The 18,481-nt window shown below is 36.8% G+C and overlaps 1 protein-coding gene across 1 annotated transcript in view; it reads right to left on the reverse strand.

Moving 5' to 3' along the window:
* LOC145263777 (gamma-aminobutyric acid receptor subunit beta-like) overlaps window positions 1-18,481 on the reverse strand; it is a 757,317-nt gene that overhangs the window by 409,382 nt on the left and 329,454 nt on the right. The window contains exon 3 of the mRNA XM_080120830.1: window positions 9,631-9,698. Coding sequence (XP_079976956.1) covers window positions 9,631-9,698 — 68 coding nt within the window. The remainder of the gene's footprint in view (window positions 1-9,630; window positions 9,699-18,481) is intronic.

Here is an 18,481-nt window from a genome sequence, read left to right on the forward strand (position 1 = left end):
CTCCAACCTTCAGGAGAATATACCTTTTTAAAATTGATTTTTCCAAGTACTCCAACCACTGCGCCACGGGTCGGAATCATAATTGTGTTGCTTTCATCCTTTTTTCTCTTCACACCCTCTCTCTTTCTCTTTCACACACACTGACTTTATGTTGCTAATCTCAGTTATTTCTATAAATACTACTTTGGTATGTATGCTACGTAGTAAGTCGAAACAAGTAAGTATTTGTTAGTTATTTATCTGTCTATCGATCTATGTATTTATCTATATATGTATTATCGATATATCTCTCGATCTAGTTATCTATTTCTGTATCTATCCATGTGTATCTATCCATCTATCTATCTATCTAATTGGAGAGATAAACAAGGAATGAATATGAAGAACTATGATAAATATGTCAAAATACATTAAAATCATATCATAGACAAGCTTCAGGCCAGCTTACGGAACTACGTGTATGTTACGTGGTTCCAGTTAGCTGAGAAGAATAATTGGAGTTGGAATTTGGACGTCGAGAAGAGCTGACGGTTTAACAGGTCGTCCTCCCATTCACCGGGGAGAGAGCTGGCGTGTATTAGAATGGAGACCTAGAATTAACCACTCAAACAAAGATATTCACTTTCCATTCTTCTGCGATCGACACCTGGAAAGTGAATAAAAACTATATAAAATACAATCAACGTTCTGGGAAGTGAATGAATATTCGTTCAAACAGGTTCCAGCCTCCCGCCCAAGAACAAGATGAATTCCAGGCGGACAAGTTCAACGACGCATTAAACAAAGGTATCTCCAAAATACATGTATGACACACACACACACACACACACACACACACACACACACACACACACACACACACACACACACACACACACACACACACACACACACACACGCTCGCGCGCACATATGAACATTTAAACGATCATAGCATTAGAACGTAAATAGACTGCAACAACATAGGTTTCAGATAGTGAAGAACCACTAAAAGACATTTAGTGACACGCCCACACATCAAGATGAACCCTTCGTCACAAGCACATATCTGCTGTATGGTGATATCATTCACCATTACACATGTATACTCTGGAAATGTTTGATATATTTCCCGCTTCTTTTGTAGCAGCTCGTTTAACTCATTGGTTTGGTAGTCTTCAATAATTTGCTGTTTTTATACCTTGATATAGTACAGCTTCCTATTCCAGTAGCTTCTTTCCAATGATTCACAGGCTCCTGGAAATCCCACCCTGCTGGCTGTTTTCTTTCTGCTTTGTTCTGTTTCAAGACTCAAGATTCGTTACTGTCACTTCCTTTATTTTGTTGTTTTACTCTTTACATATTTCTGACAAAGGGGGAAATTGTTGTTTTCTGGGTCGGTATATTTGTCTAGGTTTTGATCCTGACGTAGGATTTTAGGTACTTAGTGGATTCATGCTTTGTCTGGATCGATTTCCATAAAATCAAGGTCACTAGGAATCTCGTGTCTTTTTGATAATCACGTTTTGTCCTTTGTAGCTCCTTAAAACAGGTAGCTTCATGCTTTGTCTGTAGCGATTTTCATAAAAAATGTCATTTGCGATAATTATGTTCGTTTCTTTTTAGCTCCTTACACCAGACGGCTTCATGTATTGTCTGGAGCGATTTTCATAAAAGCAAATCAAAATAAAGATATAAAGGAATAAACCTGCAAGCTATTTGTATACAAAAACAAAAGAAACAAAAACAAAAACAAAAACACAAAAGAACACACGTTTTCGGCATAGCATGAACCAACAAGTGCTGACATGTCGTCAAAAATCCAACGCCAACCAACCATACCAGACATAATAAAGTCCTTCTTATGAAGTACCCCCCTTCTTAAAACTAGCTCTCGTCCAGGTATGCTTCATTGAACGAGTCCCGCCATGCAACTATTGGGAAATGCTTGACGGGTGAAAACGTCGAGAGCGCCAGGCGACAGAAGCCCTGACGCGAACAAAATGAAAGATGTGTATTTGATGTGAAAGTCGCAGAAGCAAACACGACATCGTTTTAACCGAGGTAAAATTTAATATCCGTCGCAATTCGCCATCGTCTACATTTAACCGATAGAAGGCCGTCAATCCACGCTTGAGGACCTTACCAAATGCTTCCAATAGGAAGTGATGTCATGGGTTGACATTGTAACGTGGATGAAGACATGTCAATTGGAATTTAATTAAAATAAGAACGCATATTCCCAACATGCGTCTCTTTAATCTGCGCGTTTAGCAAGGAAATGCCATTTTAGACCGGATGACACGTGCTACCTATCTACTCTTCTGCTGGGTCTGTACTGCTTAATTTCAGTGGCAATAAAAAATCCAGTATAACTGTGTAGCACTGAAGTTTTTAATGTCCAAAATCGAAATGCGTTAATTTGATTCTGTGCACCGAATTTGTGCAATCCTTAATTAATGAAAACAAATAATCTTATTTGGGACCAATCAGAGAATGTTCTAAATTTATTCGAAATGTTTTTTCTGGGAGCCAAATGTGCCTCACCAGTTTAAGGGGTTATTTATTTGAGCGATTAAATAGAGACGTATATAAGCACTGGGTGATTTCTTTTAAATTCAACTGTTTATCGAAAGAAAACTTGGATTTTAAAAGATTTAGATGGTTTCCTAGCAAGACCATTTCGAATAAATTAAAAAAGTTCTTTGATTGGTCCAAACTAAAATTATTTGCTTCAATTGATTCAGATTTGCTCGAGTTCGGTGTGCGGAAACGAGTTTACGAATTTTGATTTTAGACACTGAATGGTAAACTTCGGTGTTACAACTGAAATCAATGCCGAGATAAGCAGAGAGAGCATGCAATGAAAAGGATTTGCAAAATTAAAGAAAAACACTTATAGTGTTTATAAGCAACCAACTTCGAAGAAAAAGAAATCAAAATATGTCGTAATAAATAGAGATACAGGGTGACCCCCCCCAAAAAAAAACAAAAAAAAAGCTAAATGGAGGCCATCTAGAACATATACTGTAGAACGGAGAAAAAAAAGGCCAAAGACCCTTGTGTTTTGATGTGATGTTTTGAATATAATAAACTAGTTATGACCAAAGTTTCATTTCATTCGGACAAAACACTAAGAAACGGGGCCTAATTAGAGTTGGGCCCGTTTTTTTTAGGGGTCACCCTGTATTTACATCTAGAAACAAAAATAATTTTAAGGCTCCCAAAAACTCTGGACCGGGCAGCACGTTCTCACTCCGTCAGCCATGACGGAGCGAGAGCGTACTGCCTTCGTAGGTTGAATGAAGGATTCTGTTCGAATTTCTTTACAGATTATTCAGTTCGACAGAAAGATACACCTGAAGAAGGTCGGAGGTTACATCGACCAAAATGCTGAACAAATAACACTAAAGAACAATAGTCCGAGAAATCCAAATAATATGAACAATCAATCCTCATCAGAACTTAGTATTAAGATTATTATTATTTACTCACTAGAAGTTTTTACGCACAATTTATCTGTGATTGCTCACTGGCAACAACAGTTGGTCTTCCGTAATGCATTAGTGACAACAAGTCTCTCAAAATTTCCAGCACTCTTTGTTTGTTTCAATTAACGTTTTTAAAGATTTTCCGTTATTTTATTAGCCGTTTATAATTGATTTCCGGCTGAAACGATCGCCTGGTCTCATATGGAATTTGAGTGGAAACAAGTCACATCAAGGTTCCAGCGGAAGTCTGGTTATATATAATATAATGGGCAGAAATCTGTTTAAATGTATGTATGTATGTTTTTATGTCCCGCAAAACACTTTCGACAGAGGGGATGGATTTTCACGAGATCGGTATTATTTTGAAGCACGACCCTTCGGATGATAAATATCGTAAAATTGGCTAAAAACATTAAGTCGTCCATGCACAACTGGACACTCTTCTACAGGGAGGGGCAGCAAAAAGTCGTTCCTTCATGGCAATTTAGCCATACACGCATGCGAAAAAAAAGTTCTTTCTTGAATTAGTTTAACTATAAAGAACTCAACCGAATTTCACTCATGCGGTCATAGACCAGTCGGTATAGTAGCAGCGTCGTTACCTTAAGATTGCACGTTCGAGCCGACGTGTCAAATATATTTTTTTCGATTTTTAAAGTTTTAATATTAAAACAGGGTTATTCATGCCATTTTTTTCGTTCGTTTTTCTTAAATTTTCCATCACGTTCGCTGTTTGTTTTGTTTTTGTTTTTCCGATTTTTTAAAGAAGTTTTAGCATCGTTCGCATATTCTTTATTTTGCATCACGTTCGCTGGTTTTTTTTTGTTTTAAATAACGTTTAAACAGGGTTATTACGTTCGCTTATTCTTCATTTTCCATTTTGTTTTGATTTACCTCCACCGCACCTCTAAACACCCGTGCAACGCCGGGTACCCCCGCTAGATTTTTATAAAATACAAAAGCGTATTCTTACGTAACGATTTGCCGCGGAAGTCAATTGACTGTTTCTGTATCTTTAAGTAAACTACTAATGTAATTATGAAGGCATAGCATATCTATAAGATTCGCAAGAAATGGAATTGGTTTCGAATTTTCGTTAGCCGCCATGTGTCGAATATCTACGTGTTTTCGTCTCTAAGTGGCCTATGAGGACGCAGTAATTTTAAAACTTCAAATATTCATTTTTAATTAATATTATATTTGATTGGTGCAAAAATAATGTCGTTTTGTATATATAAATCGAACATCAATAAAACGACATTATTTTTGCATCAACCTAATATATGTATATTGCACTAATCGATAAAATTGTAATAACGTTTTAATTCCTGTATTTAATAGATTCAGAGAAACGAGAACAAAAGGGAATAGGAAAACAACAAAACAATCAATATCGTTTTAAGAGCATTGTGAAAAAAAATACTTGGTGGTATTCTCATTCAATCTGACTAACTTCGAGTTTCCCTGCTATAGTCTCTGATGGTAAATTAAGTATAACTTATAGATTGGACAGGTTTCTTTGGAAAGAGGGAGTGTCTATAGGAGATAAAATTCACAAGCAATCCACAATCGCATGTATATCTCGAGTTAAAGGAGATGACGATGTTAGGTTCTTACCGTTCTTTCAGGAACGTGTCGACATCCTCTTACATACAACTTCATGACTTGGCCTTCGGGCAAAGATCAAAGTGTAGTATCTGTTCCGGCAGATGCTGCACTTAAGATAATTTGTACCAGTCAATGGAGGGGAAACCCTCTATACTGGGACAATTATTATTTTTGGTAACCAGAGTGCCCCCTTTTTGCCTACTTTTAGGGGAGCTGGTTTTTACCTCACATTAAAAACGGCCTTGTGCCTAATTTGCTCAGTGGGGGAGCAAATAAACACCATCTGTTCCGGCAGATACTGCACTTAAGATAATTTGTACCAGTCAATGGAGGGGAAACCCTCTATACTGGGACAATTATTATTTTTGGTAACCAGAGTGACCCCTTTTAGGGGAGCTGGTTTTTACCTCACATTAAAAACGGCCTTGTGCCTAATTTGCTCAGTGGGGGAGCAAATAAATACCATCTGTTCCGGCAGATACTGCAAGCTATGACTAGCTATGACTAGCAAAGACCAGATGTGGGGGCAACCCCACATGCCTGACCATTAACCAGCTCCCATTTCCCACCTCTCGGGAGCTGGTCCCCTTTTTCCCTTCCCCCTCCCTTCACTCCTCACATTAAAAATTGGCCTTGTGCCTAATTTGCTCGGTGGGGGAGCAAATAAATACCATCTGTTCCGGCAGATGCTGCACTTAAGATAATTTGTACCAGTCAATGGAGGGGAAACCCTCTATACTGGGACAATTATTATTTTTGGTAACCAGAGTGCCCCCTTTTTGCCTACTTTTAGGGGAGTTGGTTTTTACCTCACATTAAAAACGGCCTTGTGCCTAATTTTCACAGTGGGGGAGCAAATAAATACCATCTGTTCCGGCAGATACTGCAAGCTATGACTAGCTATGACTAGCAAAGACCAGATGTGGGGGCGACCCCACATGCCTGACCTTTAACCAGCTCCCATTTCCCACCTATCGGGAGCTGGTCCCCTTTTCCCCTTCCCCCTCCCTTCACTCCTCACATTAAAAATCGGCCTTGTGCCTAATTTGCTCGGTGGGGGAGCAAATAAATACCATCTGTTCCGGCAGATACTGCAAGCAAAGACCAGATGTGGGGGCAACCCCACATAGCTGACCTTTAACCAGCTCCCATTTCCCACCTCTCGGGAGCTGGTCCCCTTTTTCCCTTCCCCCTCCCTTCACTCCTCACATTAAAAATTGGCCTTGTGCCTAATTTGCTCGGTGGGGGAGCAAATAAATACCATCTGTTCCGGCAGATGCTGCAAAGCTATGACTTGCAGAGACCATGTGTGGGGCCAACCCCACATATCTAAACTTGGTCACTGAAGGGGCAACCCTTCATACCAACAGTTTCTAATCCAGCCCCCATTTCCCACCTCTCGGGAGCTGGTGCCCCACATATGAGACCTTGGTCAATGTAGGGGCAACCCTTCATACCAATTGTCACTATCCAGCTCCCCTACTCCCCGGGGAGTTGGTCCCCATTTCCCCTTCACTCCTCACTTTAAAAATCGGCCTTGTGCCTAATTTGCTCAGTGGGGGAGCAAATAAATACCTCAAAGTGTAGTATCTGTTCTTCAGATGCTGCACTTCAATTTCTTGTTCTCTGTCAGTGGAGGAGAAATCCCTCACGACTGAGACAATTTTTTATTTTTGTTCCTTTTCTCCACGTTAAAAAACGACCCTGGTGTCTAACTCTGTCCCGTGGGGAGGCATTGTAAATAGGAACTCTAGGTATTACCAAATTGTCACCCATCTGGTACTGACCGAGCTCAATGTTTCTTTACTTCCGTGATTTAACGAGAACCGGTGTTTCGACATGATTATCTCTACAATTATATAAACGCGACTTTGTCTGTGTGTTTGTGTCAGTTCGTCCCTTATAGACTCCGAAACGGCTGAACAGATTTTCTTTAAAATTTTCAGAACTTTAGTGTATAAGTCTGGGAGTGATCTTAGTAAAGTTTTGTCTCAGAATACCGCGATAACTACCGATAATCGAAACCGTTATTTTAATTTATCTATCATCAGTGAAGCTATTTTTCCATATCGTCGCTTAGCAATAATGATAGAACAACGGATCGTAAAAATTCTATTGTGGGTAAGTTGATAGCGTGTTTTTTTTTTTTTTTTTTGCATGACGTGGTCTGTAGGTTCAAACTCCGCACGTAATTTTCTTAATTTTTATTCATTAACTGCAAATAATTTTATAAGACTTGAACATTTACATTTTTTGCACAACGTGGTTTGTAGGTTCAGACCCTCACGTAAATTTATTAATTTTTTTTTATGTAAACTGGAAAGAAGTTTATATAAAATAATTTTATAAAAGAAACAGTAGGGCAATATAGAACATATAGAACAACATATATTTTGGACTATGTTACTGCATGGAGGCATGTGAAGCTTCCTTGCGGGCGACTTCACGGATTTCGATGACAATTAAAATACAGGAGGGTGAAATATTCGTTGATCATCATTCAATCCCAGGCAACGTCGGGTCTCCCTGGTAGTTCGGTATAAGAGTGATATCGACTTAGTAGTTAATCCGCGTTCCTCAAGCTCTCAACTTGGCGCCTCAGCACTTTATGTGGTTTTGCTTCAGATCAAAACACCATTATCAAAAGTAGCGAATAACCGCAACTTGAAATCGCGCCACAAAATTTCCGGCGCCAGATAAGTATATAGTAATGTTTCTTACTTCTCCATATTCCATTCAGCATCATTTTCATAGAGATCTTTATTTGATAATCGAATATTTTGAATGACCTAGCCCTATTGTTCGTTTTCGGTGGAAGGGATGAACGGAATCGATTAATTTTAACGTGGCATACATCGACTCGGACCTTCCAGCAGGTGTAGACAGGATCTTACAGCAAAGTTCATTCACATTCTAGGACAATAAACGATTTCATTCACCCACAAAGATGAAGATAATTTCATGTGTCATCGTTTTACAGATATGACAGTTTTTCTTTACCTTATCAAGAAGATCAATTTTCCTTTTTTAACCAAAGGGTCACTTGACATAAAGGTTGACAAAAATTACTAGAATAATCAAGTGATCACTGATTATTACTTTATGTTGTTAATTTACCGGACAAATTCCGCCGTCGCCTCACACGTCGCAGTTGTTCTGTTTCGTCACTCTCCCTTTTGTCACCGGCCAACAGGAATTGTAAATAAACTTTTATCTTGAAAAAATTCGTCTGTATTGAATTTGAGCAGAACGACAAAAGAATTGTCAGGGTATATATAATTTCGCAAGCATTTGAAAATTAGAAACTAGAAAATTATATATACATTTCATAATGCAACAATGTGAGGTATTCATTACTGCCCTCATTTCTAAATCCATTTTTTTTTTCATAATATCGGCTTAGATAGCAACTCCGGACGCACCAGATCGCCCCCTTTAAAAGCTATCAGCTATATATAGCGACATTGAAAAAAATCGTGCTTTGAAAAGTAACGATTTCTTTTTTTATTTTTCAACGACTTGACAGCAGACATTATGCTGACTCTTAATTAAATACGAAAGTTTCTTTTGATCTTCCTTCACCTCACTTCCTACAAATTACTATTCCATTGCTCTGATCTTTTTTAGACAAATCTATACGGACACAGCTATCTACCTTTTTGGAGCATTTTAATCATTTTCAAATCATATTCATATTAAAGAGTATACACAAAGCCATGAAAGTTTTTTACAACTGGTTCAAAGCAATGTTTCTTTTATAAAAGCTTCAAAGATAATAAAACAGCTTAGCCTAATCCGATTTGCAACTAGCTCGGGCTTATGGTTAGTAAAACCGTAAACGTTTTCTCAACTACCTTTTAAGCCCGAAATTAGTAACTATCTCCGAAAAAAACCGACCGCCACGCTTGGATAAGTAAAAGTAACGTAATAAACTTAGAAATAACAAAACTTACACAAACTTCCAGAAATCTAAAACTATAGTGGCCGGTCGAAAATTACATTTCAACCAATTCGGTTAAATGCAAGGTTGGGAAGAGCAACTTGCTTATTTAAATTTAATTGATATTTCAAATAAGCAAGTTGCTCTCCCGACTGTGTATATATGTTGTATATTTTGTTCGTTTTGTTTACTCGGCTGTTAACTATACCGTATGATTGCCGATTTAAGTGTATTTGAACTCATGCTGTCGACTGCTTAGTCCGGGCCGGAATCCAGTCAGGCACATGCAACCATTTCGAGACAGAGATTAAGAAAATAGAGACAGATCGGCGTTCATCTCTACATTTTAAATGTAAGTCTTGTCGACTCTAAGTAAAAAGTATTAATATAAGTAAATGGTATTACTACGAGTAAATGGCATTAATAAGATGTAAGTAAGTAAGCCAATAGATAAAGAAAATAAAGAAACACGGAATTCATGCAATATACCTATATATATCTTTCTTTGTTAAGCCTTATTTAGACTTAAGTGAAAAAATAACAAAGACAAAAATAAAAACAAAAACAAGAAAATAACAAACTAATTCAAATAGAGACATTTCGCTTACTTACCATATTTACTTCGGAGATGCTATCAAAACTTGCAATTATTATCTCCATTCCAATCCGAAGTGCTTGCACTGTGAAAATAATAAGAAACAAATTAAAAACAATAAAGTACGGAAGGCTAAAAGTGGAAGAATAAGTAAAATGACACTGATTATAACATGATCAATACAAAGAAGACGTAAAAGTTTGTTTTTTTTAATCATTAATTGTAGTATAATATTTTAATCACTCACACACACATAATTTTATAACTGCTTATTATTTAAATATTATTAACTTCAATGTATACCGTTTTCGTTTAACGGGTTGATACTGTAATGATAAAAACTGAATCACCGTTCATTTGGAGTGAAGCTCAATGTATCTACTTTATAGGTGCAGAGCACTTTTTCTTTTTTGTAACTTTTGTTTATTTTATCTTAGATTTCTTCATTACAGCTGTTTCGTTAATGGGATGGCAATTTTATGATTTTATTTTATGAACACATAAAACCATAAAATTGCCATCCCATTAACGAAACGGCTGTAATGAAGAAATCCAAGAATAACAGACTTCACTTCTGGTGGATTCATCGTCAGGGATAAATTAATCTATCTGGTTTTGAACAATTTATAAAGTTTTTTTTCTTCTTCATTGGTTAATTATTTATCCTTCTTTTCCGTTGTATAAGGCCACTTAGATAAATTTATCCCTGACGATGAATCCTGAAGGGTTGGAAAGTACTCGGACTTATGATTAACATGATGATTACATCAGCCAGTTACCGCCAGAAGTAAAGTCTGTTATTCAGAAGTTGGAAAGGATCGAAAATAGAATTAATAGACAAAAAAAAAATTCTATTTAATTTAATGAAATATGACATAGAAAAAAAAATGCTGCCTATATATATATATATATATATATATATAGGCAGCATTTTTTTCTCTATGGCATATTTCATTAAATTAAATAGACATTATATATATATATATATATATATATATATATATATATATATATATAATATATAAAGCTGAACGTCTGTGTGTGCCTGGTCACGAATTGGCTCCTATATGGTTGACTATTATAGGAAACTGATCACATATAATGATATAAGATGTATCAAGACACAGGAATGGCTATGTTTGATCTGGCATAATGATGAGTCATTAAAATTGTGGGGTCTGCGTACGCGCCTGGTCCACAAAGTAGGGGAAAACGTTTACAAGTGTTTTTGATATAGATGTATATAATAATACTTTAATAAGTGTGTTTTAACTTAAATAGGGATGGCATAATAAAATTGTGGGTCTGCGTTCGCGCCTGGCCTCCATAGAATGGAAATAGGCACAAACTTTAATAAAGACTTTTGATATCTATCTGCGTAAGTATACTTTGATAATTATGTTTCAGTTTGAAGAAATATTCGCGCCTGACCTCCATAGAATGGAAATATGCCACAAAGTTTAACAAGGTTTTTTTAATATAGATCCACTGAATATTGTGATAAATGTTTCAGTGTGAAAAGGTATGGTATAATAAATTATGGGGTTTATCTATTTTATTTTTACTTTCATCATATTTTGCTTTGGTTTTGATACCCCCAAATTCGAAGCTATCTCTTTACAACCCTTCCTTTTCATAACCTATCATACTTTCATAAATCAGAGTCCATTTTCAGTAAGCTGTTTTTGAATCCAGTCAACGACGGGTACTTTTGCTAGTATATATATATATATATATATATATATATATATATATATTAGTTGACAAATGCGATATGCATGTTGATATATTACTTTATATGAATTTTAAATAAATAAAATTTTATATACGTCCGAATAAATTATGGGCGACTTTCGAATAAATAAAAATGAACTTAGAGGGGAAGACACTATGTAACCGTATTTATCGTTAAAAAAAAACAACAGCAAATCTAAATTTATAACTGATAAAAATAAACGGTAAAGTCATCTAAGAGTTCGTGGCGGAACTGTTAACGCGCCGGACTGTGATGCACATGGTCCGTTCGATTCTTGGAAATGTCAAGCTATGCTGACGAAAGGTAGTTACTTTGAAACATGCATGTACGTAGATTACGGTTTTAAAAATAATAAAAATAAATAAATAAATTATATATATATATATATATATATATATATGTAATACCTTATATATAAAGAGCGAGATTAAAATGAAAAATATGTTTTTTAAATATAATCATCCACTGCCACGTGTTTTGTCGTCTACGACTCATCAGAGTGGATAAATATATGTATATGCAATACTTTATATACAAGGAGGGGAAATAAAATGTAATAGGGTGAATAAAATCATAGTAAAAAGATACAGCCCCATTTAAAACAAGATAATATGCTCCATTTTTCTTTGAACGGAAACAAACGGAAGCCTATTCTGCCTTGACAGAGTACAAAATAGACTTCGTGGTTTAGTGGGGGATGCCCTTTTCTCTACCCTGCAACCTCTCTCCCACAGAAGAGACGTTGTGAGCCTATCCTTGTTTTATCGTTATTTCCATGGCAGGTGCTCGTCTGAACTCCAATCTCGCCCCCCCCTTGCCAATCTTTTACGAAAAACACCCGTCTAGCCGAATCCACTGTGAAAAATTTTCCCCACTCTTTATCTGTGCCTAAATCAAAACATGGATTCCATGAACAAAGCTTCTTTCTTAGAACTGCACGCCCGTGGAACTCTGTTCCGTCTGCCTGCTTCCCACCTGACTACAGCTTGGATGTGTTCAAGTCCAACGTTAACAAATTCCTAATGAACCGCCACATTAAGTAAACACTTAATCAAATCTCCACACTAACGTAATGTATGCAATAACCCTTATCCCTGAGTGGCTTCCGGGCCATGATAAGTGGTGACCACTGTGTAAAAAAAAGAAAAAAGAAAAAAGAAAAACAAGATGGCTGCTTAGACAACTATAATAATAAAAAAAAAAGTTAGCCTTCTTCAATATTCTACTAACCTTTCTGGAAACTAATTCATGGAAAACACCCACGTCACGACAAACAAATGTAACGATATAATACTTGTAAGGTAATATATCGAACACGCATATCGCATTTGCCAACTAATATATACATATATACAATTATTAAATCGGTATAATGAAACGTTGCAGAAACACTACTTTGCGATATGATAATATAATCTGTGAGAAGAATGAGATAAGTAATGGAAATTATGACGTTGCAATCGGATTGTTTGACGAGGCTGAAATAAGTGGCATTATTGGATTAGTGTTGCTAGACAAATTACGCAAAAGAGTAGCTGAATATAATCGGATCTGTAGGGAAGATCGGACTAAGGTAATTGAAAGTAATGCAAAAAGAAAATGCATTTAATTCGAAAAAAAAACAAAACTTTTGAATTATTCAAGAAACATGGATAGGTACGCCTAAGGATCTTTGTTTTTTTTTCCCCATAAGAAATAACGCCTTCTACCACAAACGATTTTTATTTAAAAAAAAATCACTGAAAAACTTATAAAAGTTTCATATAAAAAGAATAAGAAAAACTTTTTGAGCGTCATTTGCTTAGAAACGCAAGTAAATTATTTTCAATAATAAAAAAAATACGGATATAATATCTCTCACAGTAAAAAAAAAATAAAAATTAGAAAAAATGTAGATGGCTATCGAGCTCATTTAATACTATCAGGGAGACCCGGCGTTGCCCAGGATTGAATGAGGATCAACAAAAATTCTACACTTACAATACTTTTATAGTAATCGCAACCGGTTAAATCACCTATTATTTTTCAAACAAATAGATTGATTGCCTGCTCTGTTCGGGAATCCACCGCAGTGTACATCGTGGGAAACTTAACATACCTCCCCGTAGTGACTTAGCCCAGGAAAATTTTTAGTTTACATAAAACTATAGAGAACTTACTGTTGATTTTAGGAAATTATTTTATATACTGGCTTAAATCAAATATCATGGTTTAATTGTACGCTAAATGCAAACATTCATTTCGAATTCGCCCCTGTCTTATTAAACTACGTGTGCTTGTGCAGTGATAAAACTGCACAGCTGCACTTGCATAAGAACGCTATCAATAGCTTACACGTTAAAGATCAATAAGCATACTACAGGGTGCAACAATAAAATTGTCGCCCTACAAAGACGACACGATTCCATTTCCGTTTGATGAAAACCGATTTTCTTTTTTTTTTGCAGACCATCTACTAGTTGACTAGTTGTGTACAAATCCCAAGAGCGATAGGAGTCTTCTATCATGTCTGTTAACGAGCTAAGTCGGAGATGCGATGCTATACAACTCAAGCTCTCTACCGATCACCAAGGACCATTGCCGGCACCCTCAAATTGCCTCGAATAACAGGGATGTACCAGGGTGATGAAAAAAAAGTTTCTGGCTAGGGTTATGATCATCGGTGTGGTTTTAAGTGAGTGCCATATCATGCCACTTCACATCTTTTAAGTCGACTTGAAAGTCAACACCAAAGTATACCTGGATGTATTGAAGAGTGTGGTGATCCTCTTGTGAAATCAAGTGGCCACTGGCAAGCATTGGATGTGGCAGCCACAAGTCCAAAGGGACCCAGGCTTGGCTTCAGAAGGAGTGCTACGACTGTGTACTGTTCTTTCACTGGCTTGCCTCCACCCCCGACTCGAAGCTTCTGAAGTACTTCATTTGGTCACACGTCCAGAACATCAATATGACTTCTGAGAACACCAAAGCCAGCCTGATCACGGCCATGAGCTGGCACTTGTTGCCAAGGCATGCTCCCAGTTCCGGAGCCGTATCGAGGCAGTAATTGAGACTGAAAGCGGCTACAATGAATAGATGTCAGCTCTACTACATACTCAAGTTACTTGAATTGAATGTTTTTAAAGAGTTTTAAAATAAAACTGTAGTGTTGTTTTCTGTTGGGCGACACTTTTATCGTTCAAACCTGTATTATCAAAGTAGTATGATAGATAAAGAAGAATGCTATTTCGAACATAAGCGTTAGAGACGAACTAGTATGCTATTTCAAACATACAAAACAAGGGTGCTATTTCGAACTGAAGAATTACAGAGGAATACAGATCCTATTTCAATCACGTATGATAGACCAACGAGAATTCTGTTACAAACTTAAGCGTTACAGACCACTGAAGAGGCTGTTTTAAACAACTACGATTGATCATGCAATTTAGAACGGACGAAACATCTCATTTTAAATGTGTAATTGCTTCAAAGATAAGGTGCACATGTTCAATATTCAAGTTAAATGAAACAAAAACTATTTCAAAGCTTGACATACTGACTGACCGACGGACCAACGAGGACGCATCTTAATAAAAAAAATACTCACTTTAACGATAGCCGTTTCAATCGTGATGATTTTACAGCGTAACACTTGAAATTCATTTCTATCATCTGAACTTGTCGGTTTGAATTAACATTTCCCGCCAAAACAACGAAAGTGATTCGGTTTTCTAGTAAAATGAGGACCGACATTTCTTGTCGTCTTCTGATTAAGCCTAAGGAAATCGTGAATAGAAATGGACTAGATTCTCAATATATATATATATATATATATATATATATATATATATATATATATATATATATATATATATATATGATGGACTCACCGTCGATTTTCGACGTATGAGACTCCGACAATTGACCTGGACGTCTAGAACTCAGCGTGTCGACATTCACTTAGACGTATGTGGCACTTTAGTCCTGCTAGAGACTTGCAATGGCGACCGCAGTGGTGACAGACATATAAATGCGAGAATTTAGCTCCACACGTCTCAGTATTTTTTTTGGACTTGACTCTCGCTTCTTTTAGTTTTTCGAGGCAAAACGCCGAGAACTCCTTGATTTTTCTGTCACACATTTCTATCCACTTCCTTCTGTCTTTTGCAGTTAGCTCAATGTTGTTATATTAAATATTTAGAACCTGCAAATTAGACTTCATTTTGTCTTTGTAACGCAACCATGGTCGTCCCACGTTTCGACGGCCTCTGTATAATTGGCCATACAGGAGTTGCTTCGGTATCCTATCATCATCCATTCGCATCACGCATATATATATATATATATATATATATATATATATATATATATATATATATACACACCGTACAGAAAATGGACTCTGATTTATGAAAGTATAATAGTTTATGAAAAGGAAGGGTTGTAAAGAGATAGCTTCGAATTTGGGGGGGGGGGGGATCAAAACCGAAGCAAAATATGATGAAAGTAAAAATAAAATAGATAAACCTCATAATTTATTATACCATACCTGGTCACACTGAAACACTTATCACAATATTCTGTGGATCTATATTAAAAAAAACCTTGTTAAACTTTGTGGCATATTTCCATTCTATGGAGGTCAGGTGCGAACGAACATCCCATAATTTTATTATACCATATTTTTTCAAACTGAAACATAATTATCAAAGTATACTTACGCAGATAGATATGAAAAGTCTTTCTTAAAGTTTGTGCCTATTTCCATTCTATGGAGGCCAGGCGCGAACGCAGACCCCACAATTTTATTATACCATCCTTACTTAAGTTCAAACATACTTATCAAAGTATTATTATGTACATCTATATCAAAAACACTTGTAAACGTTTTTCCATACTTTGTGGACCAAGCGCGAACGCAGACCCCACAATTGTAATGAACCACCGTTCTGTCAGATCAAACATACCCATTCCTGTGTCTCAATACATCTTCTATTATTATATTTAATCAGTTTTTTAAAATAGTTAATCATATAGGAGCCTATTCGTGACCAGACACACCCACACACACATACACACACACAGACGCACACACAGACATTCAGCTTTATATTATAGATATTTATATATGTGTGTGTGTATGTGTGTGTGTGTGTGTGCACGCGCGCCCGTGTGCGTTTATCTTAAAACAAATATACGTTTATAATGTATATATCCAATCAGGCTATCTTAAAATTGCAACGGTTTATTAAGCTCAATGGAAATGGATTTACACTTTCAGAGCATATGTAACTTTAGTAAACATTTCAAGTATCTCACTAACATACACTTAATTCACATTTATATTGTTTTAATTACTGCGTCTTACACGTGTTTCATTGAATGGTATAAACCAAGCAAATTATCAGAGACTTTGCATTAGTTCATCAAAGAAGAAAATGTACATTTTTGTCCCTTGTTCAAAAAGAAAAGGTAATTTTAAAACGAATTGGAAAGGTTTAAAAAACATAAAATTCTGAGATCCAGTTACAAAAGGTTTGACAATTCACTTGTTATAGATAAAACATTATATATATATATATAATAATATTTGAAAAAATTTTTTACTGCATACAAATGTATTTCATTTTTTTCTGGAAAGCATCAACGTTGAGAATCACTGCTCTGCCGGCCGCACGATTCGAAACTCAGACTTTTCTTTTTACAAAGAAGTCACCACTTATCAACGCCCGAAAGCCACTCGAAGATAAAGGTTAATACGTGTACGGTGGTTACCAGGACAACAGCGTAGTAATCGTTAGTGCCGGATATTGTGTATAACTTGTTTACGTTGAGCTTGAAGACTACCATATTGTAGTCAGCTGGAAAGCAGGCCAACGGAACAGAGATCCACAGGCGGGCTGTTCTAGGCAATACATCTTGTTCATGGAATCTGCACTTAGATTTACGCACAAATAGAGAGTGGGGAAAATCGTTGATAGTAGCAGTAATTAGTTTTAAGTTTAGAAAAGGACGACCATAGGTTGAAGCTCAGACGAACGCTTTCCATGAAAATTACGATAGACCAGAGACAGACTCGCAAATTCTCTTCTGTTAGAAAGAGGTCGCAGGTAAGAGAAAAGGGAATTACCTACTAGGATTCAAAGCCGGTTTTGAACTCTGCCAAACAAGAATAAAGTCTCTGGGCAGCTCTTGCCAAGATATGACAACCACTCCATCCTAGGGTGTGTTTGCTCTTATACAAAAAGCGGATTTGATCAGTAGTGAGATATCTTCTAGAGCGGTAGAATGATGCAGACATATTACCGGCGATCTTGGCAATGGTTTGAATGTTTTAATTTATGTATTGCGGACAATTATTCTCATCTTTATTAGTTGTTGTTTCACGATGTTTCGGCCAACTATTCCTCTGGCCTTCGTCAGGTGGTAACTGCGACGGATACGAACTTCGAATCTCTTAACTGCATTCTCAGCAATCACCGCCACCCGTAGTTGTTGTCGTCTCACCACGTTTTGGCGAAGTAAGCCTCTGACCGGCTTTGGGTAGGATTGAAACCGCTATCTTCAGAAAATGCTAATCTGGAACCGTAGAGATTCAACGTCTCTATCAACTGCGCCACGGGTTTGAACGTTGTTGTTTCATTTCAGATCAGCAGTGAATATCAGTCCAAGACATTTGTGAAAACGGTGCTTTCCCAAGACGAGAGTCATTCATTTTAATTGCTAGGTGGCAGCGTTGACAATTGCAAGAGAAGCTTTAGTCATATTTTAACTTTAAAGTCTAAACCTCTTTATAAATGCAACAAACCCAACAGCAACGTGGAAAGAAGAAAATTAAAACGTGTTTATTGTCTACAAGTAAATGTATTTTGTATACACGGGAAATGCCAAAGGGATGTCCAGGCGATTTTTGCTAGGCAAAAGTGCTCCTCCTTTAGGGGAGCTTGCTAAACACCACACTTTCCTGACCTTGAGTCACATAATGCTGAGGTAAGCAGCGTTTAAGCAGCGTTTAAGCAGCGTCTAAGCATCCTCTCAGTATTTCCCGGTCGGTGCGCCTCAGGTTGCAAGCAATAAACTTACACCACCCGAAAGCTGGGTGGCAAGGCCTAGGAGGGTGGACTTTCTGG

Source organism: Euprymna scolopes, chromosome 39 (genome assembly GCF_053919585.1).
Source record: "Euprymna scolopes isolate OS-2025 chromosome 39, ASM5391958v1, whole genome shotgun sequence".
NCBI lineage: Eukaryota > Metazoa > Mollusca > Cephalopoda > Sepiida > Sepiolidae > Euprymna > Euprymna scolopes.